Consider the following 13997-nt stretch of genomic DNA (forward strand, 5'->3'; position numbering starts at 1 on the left):
GGGATAATTAGTTGTCAATGGTTGACATTGTGATTAGGATGTTGTTAGACAATGTCATAACAATGACTATGCTTTGTAATGATTTGAACTTGAAATTATTAATGCAATGAATGATCTTTTTATTTTTTCTCATTTTTGTTTGATATTTAGTCAATATTTTGTGTTGTTGTGTAGAAAATATGGATATCCAACCTTGTATTGTGCTGCATCATGGGGGCAAATGGGAATACAATCCTAATCTTTGTTACATTGGTGGTCAAGTAAAATTAATCAATGATATTCCACTTGATTTTAATGCAATCTACTTTAAATCATTGATTGATTCACTAGGCTATGATAATGTGATAAAGCTCCATTATTATTGTGACCCTTTGAAGAATCTTCAAACAGGAGTGAGATTCTTGGCATATGAAGACTGTACTTTTGCTAAGTTCAAGAGTCTTCTAAGTGAGTTCAAGATAATTGATGTGTTTACTGAGCATGATGACGAAGGGCATAGGGTCTGTGGTAATGCTACACCTGGTTTTAGAGCTGGTGAGACTAAAAATCAAACCCATACACCTGTACAACCATTTTTTACCACAAAACCAGTGCACACGGAACACCAACCTGCTGACTATATTGAACCTGAAACTGAGACAACCAATTTATTCAATTTGGGGAATGATATTGATTATGATGAGGAGGGTAGTGATGAGGTGGATGTAGAGGTGATGGATGTTAGAGAGAGACTTAAAGAAACAAGTAAGGTTGAGCTTGAGTTTCTGAATGAGCTAGATTCTTTGAATAGAGTTGCTGGTAGGTTAAGAGACCGTAAGGGTCAAGATGTTGATCATGTTGATGATGGTGATGCTTCATCAGAGTATGAATCTTTTTCAAACTCTGATGATGATGATTATGATGAGTGTGGTTTTTTATTGCCACAACCTGGTAAGAAAAAGAAAAGAGTCAGCAAACAAACTAGCCATTTACCCTTTCCAACACACTCAGAAATAGAGTCCCCTTTCTGTTTAGGACAAAAGTTCAAGGATATTGTGGAATTGAGAGAAGCTATTACCACTTACTTTGTAAACATAGGGAGGGATATAGAGTATGTAAAAAATGACAAAACAAGGATAGGGGCAAAATGCAAGGCAAGGGAAAGGGGATGTCCTTGGTACTTATGGACATCAATGAGTGGCAATGGGACATTAAGTGTGAAGACTCATATCCCGCAACACAACTGTGGGAGAGTGGCAAGAGTGAAAAGAATAAGGGCTACATGGATTGCTAGTAAATACCATGGTAAGTTCAAAATTAATCCATACTTCAAGTGTCAAGAAATTGTTGACACTATATGGTTTGAGTGGGGGATCAAGATTTCACTTTAGATGGCTTTGAAAGCAAGAAGAATGGTTCAGAGGTTGATATTAGGTGAATATAAAGAACAGTACTTACTCCTTCACAGATATGCTCAAGAAATTCTTAGGTCTAATCCTGATAACACAGTGAAGTTCAAGTTGAATAACAATGTTTTTGAAAGAGTCTACATCTGTTTTTCTGCTTTGAAAAAGGGGTTCCTAGCTGGTTGTAGGTCTTTTTTTGGATTAGATGGCTGTTTTTCAAAAGTTCCTTATGGGGTCAACTTCTTGTTGCTGTTGGCAGAGATGGGAACAACCAAATGTTCCCAATTGTCTGGGCTTGTGTTGAAATTGAAAACACAGAGACATGGACATGGTTTTGGTTTTTGTGTTTACTTGCTGATGACTTAGGTACAGCCGATGGTGCTGGTTATACCATCATGAGTGACCAACAAAAAGGGTTGCTCAAGGTTGTTGGTGACATATGGCCTAGTGCAGACACAAGAGTTTGTGCTCGACATGTCTATTGCAATTTTAGGCAGAAATTTGGAGGTAGTTTGCAATACAGGAGAGGGTTTTGGAAAGTGGCTAAAAGCACAATTGAGAATGATTTTACTAGAAACATGCAGCTCTTCTCCTTAATGTCAGTCAAAGCAGGTGAAGACTTGATGAAGAGAAATTATAAGAAGTGGGTGAGGGCTTTTTTGACTTCAACATCACAGTGTGAGAGCATTGATAATAACATGAATGAAGTTTTCAATGCTTACATACTTTCTAGCAGACACAAGCCCATCATAACCATGCTGGAAGATATTAGAGAAAGCCTAGTGGAGAGGCTTCACAAGAAAAGGGACTTCATTAGAAACAAGGACATTCAAATCTGTCCTAGAATCAAAAAGAAATTAGAGAAGTCAAAGATAGATGCAAGAGGTTGGGTTGCATTTTAGGATGGCCATTTCACATATGGGGTTAGGGAAGGGGCAACACAAACTAAATATGTTGTGAGCCTACTAGACAAAACTTGTAGTTGCAATGCATGGCAGCTTAGTGGAGTGCCATGTAATCATGCTGTTGCAACAATTTGGAAAGTCGTTGAGCACCCGGAACATTATGTATCAACTTGGTTCACTAAGGAGAAATACTTAAAGGCTTATGAGTTCCCACTTGAGCATTTAAATGGACCCAAGAGTGGAATGAGTCCCCTTATGCTCCAATACAAGCCCCGATGGTCAAGAAACTCCAAAACAGGCCAACTACAAAGAGAAAGCCATCTTTGGGTGAGGTAGAAGGTTGCAAGCAGTCAAAGAAGGGAGAGTTACACAAATGCACTAACTGTGGAGAAGCTGGACATAACAAAAGAAAATGTCCATTGCCATTGATAGATAATCCTGTGCCTCAGTCATCAAAGCCACCTAAATCATCACAGGTGGGTGACTCTACTAAATCAGGGCACCATCAGGCCCCAAAGAAGTTGTAGCAGACACTAGCAACTAAAGGAAAGGGGAAAGGGGAGGGAAACATTGTGCCAGACAGCAGTAGTCAAGTAAATCTCCCTATACACAACAGAGGTGTGGGAGTTTACACTTATCCTAATGGTTACACCAGGCAGTGGTAAATATACACTTACTCATATTTTTATTTAACAAATTTGCTCATGTGCACTTGTTTATACATACTAACATTATATATTATTTCAAAATTGTAGTACATCAACCAAAATCAAGCACTATCAACTCCTCAGTCAAATCTGACAGATTTAACAATAGATTAATGAGGTATGTTTCATTCAATTCATTCACTTCAATTGTCGTTATAAACAACATCTAACTCATTGTGATTTTTTTTTCCAGGTTACTACACATTATGGAAGAAGAAGCTATCTTTTATAATGTTAAGTTGGTGTAACGACTATTTTTTGGAATTCTCAGCAAACCTCTTATTTTGACAGTTGGAATATTTAGTGAATACTTGGAATTTTTTAAATTTTTTTTAAAAGTTGGAATATTTTGATATTTTGACAGTTGGAATGTTTGAAATGTATTAAATGCTTTGAGGACTTAACTTTTGTATTAGAATTGAAGGACTTAACTTTTTATTTAGAAGGACTTAACTTTTTGGCCAGAGCTCAGATGGGTTAATTTGCCGGAAAACTAACCACAGGTCCTTAAAGGTGAAAAAATAAGTGACAGTCGCTGTCAGGTCCTTAAAGGTGAAAAATGTCAAATGTTGAGTCCTTCCTTTATGCTTAATTCTCTAAAACAAGAAAATAAAAACAACAAAACCCACTTAGCTAAACCAAAAGAGGGAAAACAAAGTAAATGAGTACACCCTTGTGCATCAAACCAAATTCCTTGGAGCCCGAATAACCAAAAGGTTCTTACTAAAACCTTTTCTTGGACCAAATGTTGCCAAACGAACCAAACCCTTGGAGAAGGACCGATAATGCAAGTGGACACTAGAGAAGAGAACTGAAACTTGCCATAATTCCAATGCAACATACCGGTGGAAGTAGAGTAGTAACAATACACCCGAAAGTCAAAAGGCACACTGTTGCCAACAAAAAGACCCATCACACGACTCCACTCTTAGGAATTGAAAATCATAACCCCCTCCTAAGAGTCCGGGAGCTAAACCACAAGAGTTGAATTTTCCCTCGACTCTGCCCATAGAAACCTTACACCAAAATGCAGGTTTCCTTCCTACAATTCTACCTATATAGAATGCAAGAAAACGGAGGACTTTGCTTACCCCAAACATTAAATATGGGGAGTCTCCTTCAAGATTGAAATTTTTAATGATGACTGTCTTTGTCATCATCAACACCAAAACCGACACTGGGATGATAGTCAGTGAATGAAGACCCAAATCATCCCGCAACTAAGAAGCAACAGGACAAGCGAACAAACCTCTCCCCTCAAACTTACCTTCTCCCTGCAAATTCCAAATATAAGGAATATTTCCTAGCTGCATAAATACCGCTAGCCTCTAGAAAACAACACAACCACAGAGGACATCACCCAAACTATTAAAGAGGGAAGCCATACATGCAACACGATAAACCCCCTTAACACGATCCCACCCCGAACAAGCAACCAAAAAGGCCACCAACCAAACTAGCAAGGGATTGAATAACCTTACAATCCCTAAAACCGACCAACAAGGCTCCAAGAACAACGATAACACTTCATAACCCTCCATAACTAGAATTACTCTATTCAACTCTAACTCATGAACAAGCAGAGAAAGAGTATTATTGACAAACAACAACCAAACTAGAGCTACCCGAAAGAGCTCCAACTCAAGAACAACAACACAAATATTTAAAAGCAAAAACCCAAGCAACATAACAAGCCAACTTAACAGGTTAAACATAATTAAAGGCAAAATAAAAGAAACAAAAAAAACCTAACTGAACAAAGTAAGGAAACAGGCACTGCGCACACACCCACAAGATGGAATGAGCCATCTGAAGACACAAACGGAACCCAACCAGACTTCACCACCAGATGCCAAAAGAACCAAAAGATCAATCATTAGGCCAACGTAAGAACAACCGCCTCCCCTTAAACTTGAATTGAGGAAGAAAACCCTATCCTGAACTTCACCTTTACAGTCGGGAAACTATTAACGGAATTCCTTTCAACGACGACGTTAAGGATACCGCATAGCCGTGACCCATGCTAAGCGTCACACCCATAGCTTAGAATACCGCATGTGTCAACTCTTCTACGAGGCGTGCAAGAACACAAGCCACGAGGCCGTACAAGCTTGCTAGCTATGCGCACCATGTCGCAAGCCATGCAGCACAACCCCCGCAAACCACTGCCGCACCAAGCCACACACGAGCAGCAAGCCCGCACCAAGCAGCAGCTTGCGCACACAGCTATGCTACTGCGGCACTACTCATGGACCTTGCATCGTTTTCCTCTGATTCTAGTTTTAGAGTTCTTCCGTTGATCTATGTAGTGGCGGTAATAGATGGTCGAGTTTTTTGTCATGCTATATCATGTCCTTGTGTTTGTTATTCCAATTATTGTTGGCGGTGCTGTAATTTGCCCAAATTAGTGGTGCTACTGTTGTGGATTGAATTTTGTGAGAGATTTAGGACTTTGCTTTATTTTTTGTTTCATCTACATTTTTTTTGTCTATGTTTTTGGAGGAAAACCCAATTAATATCCTACATAACACAAAACTTGCTTATGTCACCAAATTTTCACTCCCCTCCCCTCCCCTCCCATGGCTACTATTTCCTTCTTTCTCTTCCCCTCCTATGGCCATGCCGGCAACCAACCACGTTCGACTCTAAACCGGCCAACTAGTCGAACAAAAGGCACCCTAGTAGCAAATTATGTAAAGTGGGCCCATACTAACCCTTCATGGAAAGGTATTTGCTCATGCGGTGGTCGGTTAGTGGTGCAACTGGTTGTGCAGGAGTCAGTTGATGGTGCTATTTGTCATGCAGCGGTACTAGTGGTTACACGATGGTGATAGAGGAAAGAGAAAGGGGTTGTGACGACTGAATTTACAAAATAACCCTTGATATAAACAAGTTTTGTTTATATAGGGTACAAACTAGTATTTCCTCGTGTTTTTTATTCAGTGGTGGAACGAATTTTTAGATTTCTATCGAGTTTTTCTTAAGATAAGGGTTATTTTAATACATATTTATGATGTAAAAGATAATACAATACAAACTAGTAAAGTGAAAAAAATAGAAACACAACCATTATGTGGCCAAAAAATGTTTTATTTTATTTTTATTTTTTTTTTAAATGAAGAAAATGAGTGTTGCTAGTTATTCTAATAAGCAATAAAACAGAAATTACTTATCTCTTGATGCGTGAACCAAACTGACATTAGATGTGTCGTGGAGAACCACTGTCCTAAAAGACGATTCCGCTCTACCTCTCGTTGCAGTAGACTAGAAGCGGTCGCCCTCCAGGATAAGCACGACGCCGGAGTTTATGTGCATTCACAAACCCGACTGGAATTCAGAATACTTGCCCAGAAAACAGAAAAGAAAGAACTCGTCGTGTTTAGATAATTTTAGAGAAGAGAGAAGACTGTGTTGTTGTGTTTTGGCTGAGAAAACCACCGAGTATTTATAGGTAGAAGAGGGAAAATGGCTAGCATAAAACGAGGGAAGAACCTAGCCAAAAAATTGTCCCGATGAACTCGGTCAGTCAAGAGCAATAAACAAGGGATGAAACAGTAAGCTATAATCAAGGGATTAGTGGCTGATTAAAATCTGTAACAGTCAGAAAATTCCAACAATCAAAAAGATATATTCTGTCAACAAAGAAAGGAAATAAAATTTCTCAAAAAAGATAACAAGGACCCACGCCTGCGCAAGTCCCGAGGCCCGAGCCCGACCCGACCCGGCTCGGCGCGCGCGTGTGTGGTGTAACACACACCTCCCACTCACAATAATCTTATCAAGATTATGAATCATAAGTTTTCATACGACGTGGCTAGCTACACAATATAATCGGGTTACACATTGAAAAGGAGTTACTGGTCGTTTAGAGGTTACTCGATTAATTCATATTACCTCGTCATTGTTTTGGTGTGTGTTGCAAAATGCTGAAAATGAATTGATAAATACCTAAATTTAAAAATTCCAAAATCGAAAAGGTAGTTTGGCACTACAAATAAAATCGATTCCCTTACCAACTCGCGTTCACCTCGTTCTCCCTCAATTCGATCCCCAATTCATCTTCCCTCTTTCTCTCTCCTCTTCAACAATGGCGCTTCTCCACCGAGTCAACAACACCAAATCTCTCTCCTCCCTTCTCCGCCCCTTAACCACCGCAACCCACCACCGTCTCTTCTCCTCCGATTCCACCAAAACCCTAACAATCGAAACCAGCATCCCTTTCAAATCCCACATCATCGAACCCCCTTCTCGCTCCGTCGATACGACGGCGTCTGAACTCATGGACTACTTCCGTAGCATGGCTCTTATGCGGCGAATGGAAATCGCCTCCGATTCCCTTTACAAAGCCAAGCTCATTCGAGGGTTTTGCCATCTTTACGACGGCCAAGAAGCCGTCGCTGTTGGAATGGAGGCCGCCATTACTAAAAAGGATAACATAATCACCGCGTATCGTGATCATTGCATTTATCTTTCGAGGGGTGGTTCGCTTGTTAGCGCTTTCGCCGAATTGATGGGGAGACAAGATGGGTGTTCGAGGGGTAAAGGTGGGTCGATGCATTTTTACAAGAAGGATATGGGTTTTTACGGCGGTCATGGAATTGTTGGTGCTCAGGTTCCGTTGGGTGTTGGATTGGCTTTTGCTCAGAAGTATAATAAGGAAGATACTGTTAGTTTTGCTTTGTATGGTGATGGTGCTGCTAATCAAGGTCAATTGTTTGAGGCTTTGAATATGGCTGCGCTTTGGGATCTGCCTGCTATTTTGGTTTGTGAAAATAATCATTGTAAGTCAATTTTGTTTTCATTGATTTTATAATTGTGCTTTTTTTTTGTTTTTTGTTTGGCTTGGTTCATTTTCTTGATTTGGGGTCTTTGATAATTTATGGGTGTTGGGTGTATTGTGTGTCTGAATTGGTGTGCGTAATCGGTGCAATTTATGGTTTTGTTTGATGTTTTGATTTTGTGTGAATATGGTATGATTTGTGGGAATTTTGAAAGAGAAGAGATCTTGAATGATGGTTTGTGTTGTAATTGAGACAAAGATTAGATCTTTCAATGTGTACTACACTGTCAGTAGCTAAATGTGGGTAATATTTATATGTATATTTATTAAGATATAAAAACAAAACTTTATCTATTCGTATTGCAGTATTTGGTTAGATATTGGAGTATGCACTTTAGTCTATGTAAGATCACCTGTGGCTCCCTGCCCTGTGAATCAAGGTGGCTGTAACCTACAACGAGCTATGATAGAAAAAAATTTGGTTCATTGGATGCTAGGATGTGATTTGTCTGTTGGAGCAATTAAATGAATAACAGGATTATATTTCATCTTTGGTTGAGTAAATTCTATTTACTTGTTTGAAATTAACACCACCCTATAACTACGACTCTACAAGGGTATGCCTAATAGTTGTTTTGATGGGGATTATTATTAGCTTCACAAATTCTATTTAGTCTTGATTTGGGTTATTTGCTAATTTACTGGGTTTTTTTAGGTGTGTTATGTTTCTGAATTGTTGTGCATTGTTGCTATTTATGGTTGTGTTGGATGATTTGATTCCTTTTGTTTTTGCTTATGATGTGGGAATTTTGAAAGAAATGAGATCCTGGATGCTGGTTTGTATCTTAATTGAGGCAAAAGCTATTCTTTTTCATTGATGATTTTTTGGTTTAAAATTGGTGTGTGCGCTCTAATTTATGTTAAAGATCCATAGCGATTCCCTGCCCCATGAATTCAGGTAAGCTGCAACCTGCAACAAGCTGGGACAGAGAAATCTTAGTTGTTAGTTCATTGGACACTAGGATGCAATAACAGGACTCAATTTCATCTTGGTTGAGTAAAGTTTATTTAGTGTTGTATATAGACTTGTATGGAATTAACACACCCAACAACTACAAGGCTATGCCTAGTAAATTACAGAGTATTGTTGTGGTGGAAATTATAATTACCTTTATAATGCTCTAATTTGGGGTATTTGTTTTAAATCTTGTTGTGTTGTATGGTATTGTATTTGCGGTTGATTCTAATAAATGTTTAATTTATTGGGTTTCAAATGTTATGTCTAGTGATTTTACTTAGCTCATGGGTTGTATTTGCTTTAGATGGTATGGGAACTGCAGAATGGAGGGCTGCAAAGAGTCCAGCTTATTACAAACGTGGAGATTATGTTCCTGGATTAAAGGTTTGATATGATTTTGATTTGTGTTTCTGGTTGATTGGCATTTTGTGTACTAGCATGTTGTTCATAATGGAGGCTATTGGTAGAAATTGGCGGTTTAGCACCTGTAATGGAATGCAGTTTGGTAATGTTATTGTCTCATAACATTCTTGTGGAACTTTTCTGTTGCAGGTTGACGGTATGGATGTATTGGCTGTGAAACAAGCTTGCAAATTTGCCAAGGAATATGTTTTGAAGAATGGGCCAATTGTAAGTATGCTAGGACATTATTCTATTTTTCCTCAAAAGCTTCTTATCATTAGTCTTTTTAAGATTTTGGTAATACGTGGGATGCATCGCTCTACCTTATTTATCATTTTTATTTTCATGTCTGTCTTTAGATACTTGAGATGGACACTTATAGGTATCATGGACACTCAATGTCTGACCCTGGAAGCACTTACAGGACACGTGATGAGATATCTGGAATTAGACAGGTAAAGAGCTAGCATTGGGAATGTGAAAAGAACTTAAATTTTCAGTTGGAGAATGTAGAGAGTTATTTGATAGTTTAAATGAATTTCATTACAGGAACGTGACCCTATTGAGAGAGTCAGGAAGCTGATATTGGCTCATGATATTGCTGCAGAAAAGGAACTAAAGGTAATTGTTCTCTTAACTTCATGATGTTTTTTTAAAAGTAAGCTATTTTGTTGATTTTGTTCTTGGGCTTTATGTTAGAAGTACTGTTTTGGCGTTAATTTGTTATGTGTTGACTATGTACCCGGCCACTTTAAATTCTATCCATTGTTTGGAGTTTTCTTTTGATTTTGATTTTTCCTTGCAATGATACAGGATATTGAAAAGGAGATCAGGAAAGAAGTGGATGATGCCATTGCTAAGGCTAAGGTAAAAAAAAAAAACCTTTTTTGTTCTATTTTATACTTCATATAATAATTTTATACCTTCATTGGTTTGTCTCAGGATTCAATGTTTTCTAAATTGTTATTTGTTGTTGCTAATTTGTGGTTTCAGGAGAGTCCCATGCCTGATAATTCTGAGCTTTTTACAAATATATACGTGAAAGGTTATGGAGTAGAGGTAAGTTTACAAATTTCGCTGTACATACAATGTTTCCGTTTTTCCATGCTTTGCACCACAATTAATTCATCTTCTTTTAATACTGCCTTTGTCCGCAATTAATCTTCAAGTTAGGTTTGGGCATGCATATGAAGTTTTTTTTAGTAGTTAGCTTTCTTGCTGTATAATGCGGAGTTAAGATAAAAATTATATCGAAAGATAGTTTGTGGATGAGAGGGCCCATGTCGCATGAATTGAGTGCATGAAGTTTCCATTACAAGTAATAGGAAGAGTTTTTATGACATCTAAAATCAATACCTTAAGATTAATTGTGGACATAGGGAGTAGTTATTTGTAAAAGCTTTTGAAGCAAGTGCAAAGTTCCAAGTGCAAAGTTATTGTCATGTTGTAAACCTAGCTGTTGCAAATCTTGCAATGGGTATTTAGTAGAGTAGACCTCTGAGAATCATCACTTCATTTATTAATGACCTTTACTCATAACAAAGTGTGCACTCTTTTTCACAAAGCTGTGAAATTTATGCTCAGTTCATGAGGTTGGCTTATTGTCATGTCATTTGGACAGTAACTGTTGAGGCCGTCCGCTTTTTATTTGATTTGTAGGCTTATGCTGTATTTAAATTAGGGCAAATTTCATGTATAACCCACCTTGATAATTGTTGGCAACATAGGGCTACGGTAACATTTTTAGCAAATGGCCAGATCTATTTATTGATTTTGAGTGGCAATCCGCGTTTAAATTTGTAGGGGAACTTTATTTACTCAAAGACATCATTTAATGTTTTGTTCTTTCCATTGTGTTTTGTTTTATTGTTATTTGTTTTATTCTTAGTTCCTTAATTCCCGTGTAATTTTACAAACAGGTTTGTAAAAAAGGGACGGAGGGAGTACAAGTTTAGGTTTTCAATTTAAATCAACGTGCTTTTTATTACAAAATGAGAGAAATCATATGTCAATACATTAATTAGAAGTACTACACTACTACTAGACATAGTTACACCTTAACAAATTGGCATTATGCCAAAATTAATAAATAAGAACAAATAAAAATTAGAGCCAAAAGCTGTACGATCGTTCGAAAAGTCATCCTTTTGGGATTTCTTTTTATGGCAACTCCCGAAGGTTTGCTGCTTCAAAAATTTTACCCCTGGAACATTCTTAGACCTATGCGATTGATGACTTGCATATGGATTTTAATTTGGACACCATTGAATCACCTCCAACTAGTTTTTATTGTGGCTGTTAATTTGTAAAAGCAACGTAATTCAGATTAACTCCTCACCATCTTTATTTTCTTCAATGTTGTCTCATAAAAGTTAGGGTTTTTTTTTGGAAGAAAAGGTGATTGAGATAGGAGCAACATCAAAGAAGATGAGGAAGAAAGGAGGAGAAAAATTTGGGGTTTTGTTAATTTGGGGCTTTTTTTTTTTTTTTTTTTTTTTTTTTTTTTTTTTAAATTATAATAATAAGTAACACATTGAACTTAATTATTGTTTTAATAATCCATTTTAAAGTACTAAAAACGATTTTAATATAGTAAATTATAACTTTTGGGCAAGTGGATTCCACTCCAGCATCATTAATGATATTTACATCTTTGTAAATCTAAGTAGTAAAATAAGTTGGTGTCAATAAATGTAAAACCCCTTAAAGTTGGTGTCAATGGTTGTAATTTTGCCTTTTTCATTCGTATTCCTTAACACTTTGTTTGGATAGGAAGAAATGGAAGGAAAAGAAGAGAAGAGAAATGGAGGGGGATAAAATCTCTTGTTTGGGTAAAAGATTGGGGGAAGGAAGGGGAAGGAGAGGGAGGGATCCATTTTCCCTCTCTCTATAATAACCATAATCTCTCCAAAATTGGAGAGATTTGGAGGGAAAATGGAGCTCACCTCCCCCTCCCTTTCTTTTCCCTTCCCTTCCTCCATTTTCCCTCCCCTTTTTTTCTTTCCTTCTTTGCTATCCAAACAAAGCGTAAATAAATCTACTTTTGCATTATCATATTTTTGAATTTTTATTTTATTATTATTATTATCATCCTTACATATTTAAGACAATCCACTAGAATGACAATGACAGATGTTAAAAGTTTTAATAGTATGCATTATAATGGCATGCCACTCGTATCAACACTATTGACAACTTTTGAGACCTCTGATGCACGAAAACGTGAAAATTCATCGACGTATTGTTTCCGAAACGTTTCGGAAACGCATTTGAAAGTTTCCGGGTTTTGTGAAACGTCTAACACCATTTGAAAGTTTGGAAACCTCGGGGAAACTTAATCAAGGGTATAAAAGCGTTTCTCTTTTAATGAAGCAATTATTTTTTGTTTTAATTTAAGAAAAAAAGGAAATGTTACAAATTACCGTCATCTTTCATCTGTGAATTGTCTCCATATATATTCTTATGCTTGAGAAGAACTAAAGAAGAGAGATGAATGACGGTGGGAACATTGTATTAGAAAAGAGGAAAAGTTTGGTCTTAAATCAATTTGTATTTTATTCTAAATAAATATCTTTTATTTATTTAATTATTTTTTCGTTTCCCCATTTCTCATAATTTAATAATTTTTGTTTCCCCGATTCCTTGTTTCCGTTTCCCCTTTTTGTGCAACCTAGTTTAAGACAATCTACTGGAACAGCAGTTGGAAGTTTTAATAGTCTGGACTAGAGTTAAACTATACCTTATATTGTGGTTGATGTAGCTGGAACAGCATTGGTGTGTCGTAGTTGCTTAAAACAGGCTAGGGTGAAAAAGCTTTTTTATTTATTTATTTTTTTGACGGGAGGGTGAAATAGCTAAAGGGGCAGGAAAAAGACAGCAGTTTACATATGATAAGCGCATGACAAATATTTCAACGGACCTAAATTGCGTATCATTGTTTCACCTTTGCAGCCCGTGCTACTGGATCTGATTTTTTTTATTTCTATTTTTTTTTTATCCCAGCACTTAAAAACTGTGAATTCATGATTTGTTGGCCTAAGTGGCCTTGAATGCCCAACTTGTCAGTCCTTTGCTAGAAGGTGGCTTCTGCCTTAGTGTTCCCTGCCTGATAAAATCACAGTTTTGCTACAATATGCTAACAATGCTGTGACTGCTGTTTAATTTCTTAATGTCATACCCCTAAAATATTTTCTGATTGACGTGTGATTTTTATCTTTTGCAGTCATTCGGTGCTGACAGAAAAGTACTTAGAACTGCTCTACCATGAGCCAAAGTAACATTTTGATGTGAGTCGTATGGAGATGAGATGGAAACTTGAAATAAAAGATTTTGACCCAATTTTTATAGGCTTGTGCTTTCTATTGTTGTATAGGTTTTCTCGCTCCTACAAATTAGGGCCACTGCCTTGTTGCAGTGGATGCGATACAGCTCTAAATTGTCTCATGTATTGATTAACGAAATTTCATGTGTGCTTCAGGATCTAGTTGTGTTGCTTTGATTAGAGCTTTATACGCAAGTCAATAAGTTGACTTACGTAAAGCGCTTTTTGTGCTTCACAAATCACAATATGCAAATAACACACCAAGTTGTTGCTGAAAGCGCAAAGGCCTCGGTGATTATTGTTATTTTTTCTATCTTATACATTGCTGATTTTTTGAAACATTAAATATTTGTTTAAGAGTGTTTAGATGCTCTGTGTTGGGTATTCATTGCCCGTTGTATCACTTGTATTCTTAGGTGTTGTTTGGTTTACATACAAAATTATGGGAATTGGAAATGCCTAGGAATTGCAAAATGAGT

At 37.1% G+C, this 13997-nt stretch overlaps 2 protein-coding genes across 2 annotated transcripts; both read left to right on the forward strand.

The window, feature by feature from the left end:
• The first annotated feature begins 1370 nt into the window (after positions 1-1370).
• LOC145628399 (uncharacterized) lies at positions 1371-2287 on the forward strand. The gene is made up of 2 exons (XM_081680699.1): positions 1371-1555; positions 1645-2287. Exons 1-2 carry the CDS (start codon positions 1371-1373, stop codon positions 2285-2287), a joined length of 828 nt encoding a protein of 275 aa, XP_081536825.1.
• Positions 2288-6993: 4706 nt separating this feature from the next.
• On the forward strand, positions 6994-13795 carry LOC145642088 (pyruvate dehydrogenase E1 component subunit alpha-1, mitochondrial-like). The gene is made up of 8 exons (XM_081693176.1): positions 6994-7778; positions 9100-9179; positions 9348-9425; positions 9557-9652; positions 9747-9818; positions 10011-10064; positions 10191-10256; positions 13420-13795. The coding sequence occupies exons 1-8, from the start codon at positions 7085-7087 to the stop codon at positions 13462-13464; spliced, it is 1185 nt and encodes a 394-aa protein (XP_081549302.1). The 5' UTR covers positions 6994-7084; the 3' UTR covers positions 13465-13795.
• The last annotated feature ends 202 nt before the right edge of the window (positions 13796-13997 follow it).

This window comes from Chenopodium album, chromosome 1 (genome assembly GCF_948465745.1).
Source record: "Chenopodium album chromosome 1, dcCheAlbu1.1, whole genome shotgun sequence".
Taxonomy (NCBI): domain Eukaryota; kingdom Viridiplantae; phylum Streptophyta; class Magnoliopsida; order Caryophyllales; family Amaranthaceae; genus Chenopodium; species Chenopodium album.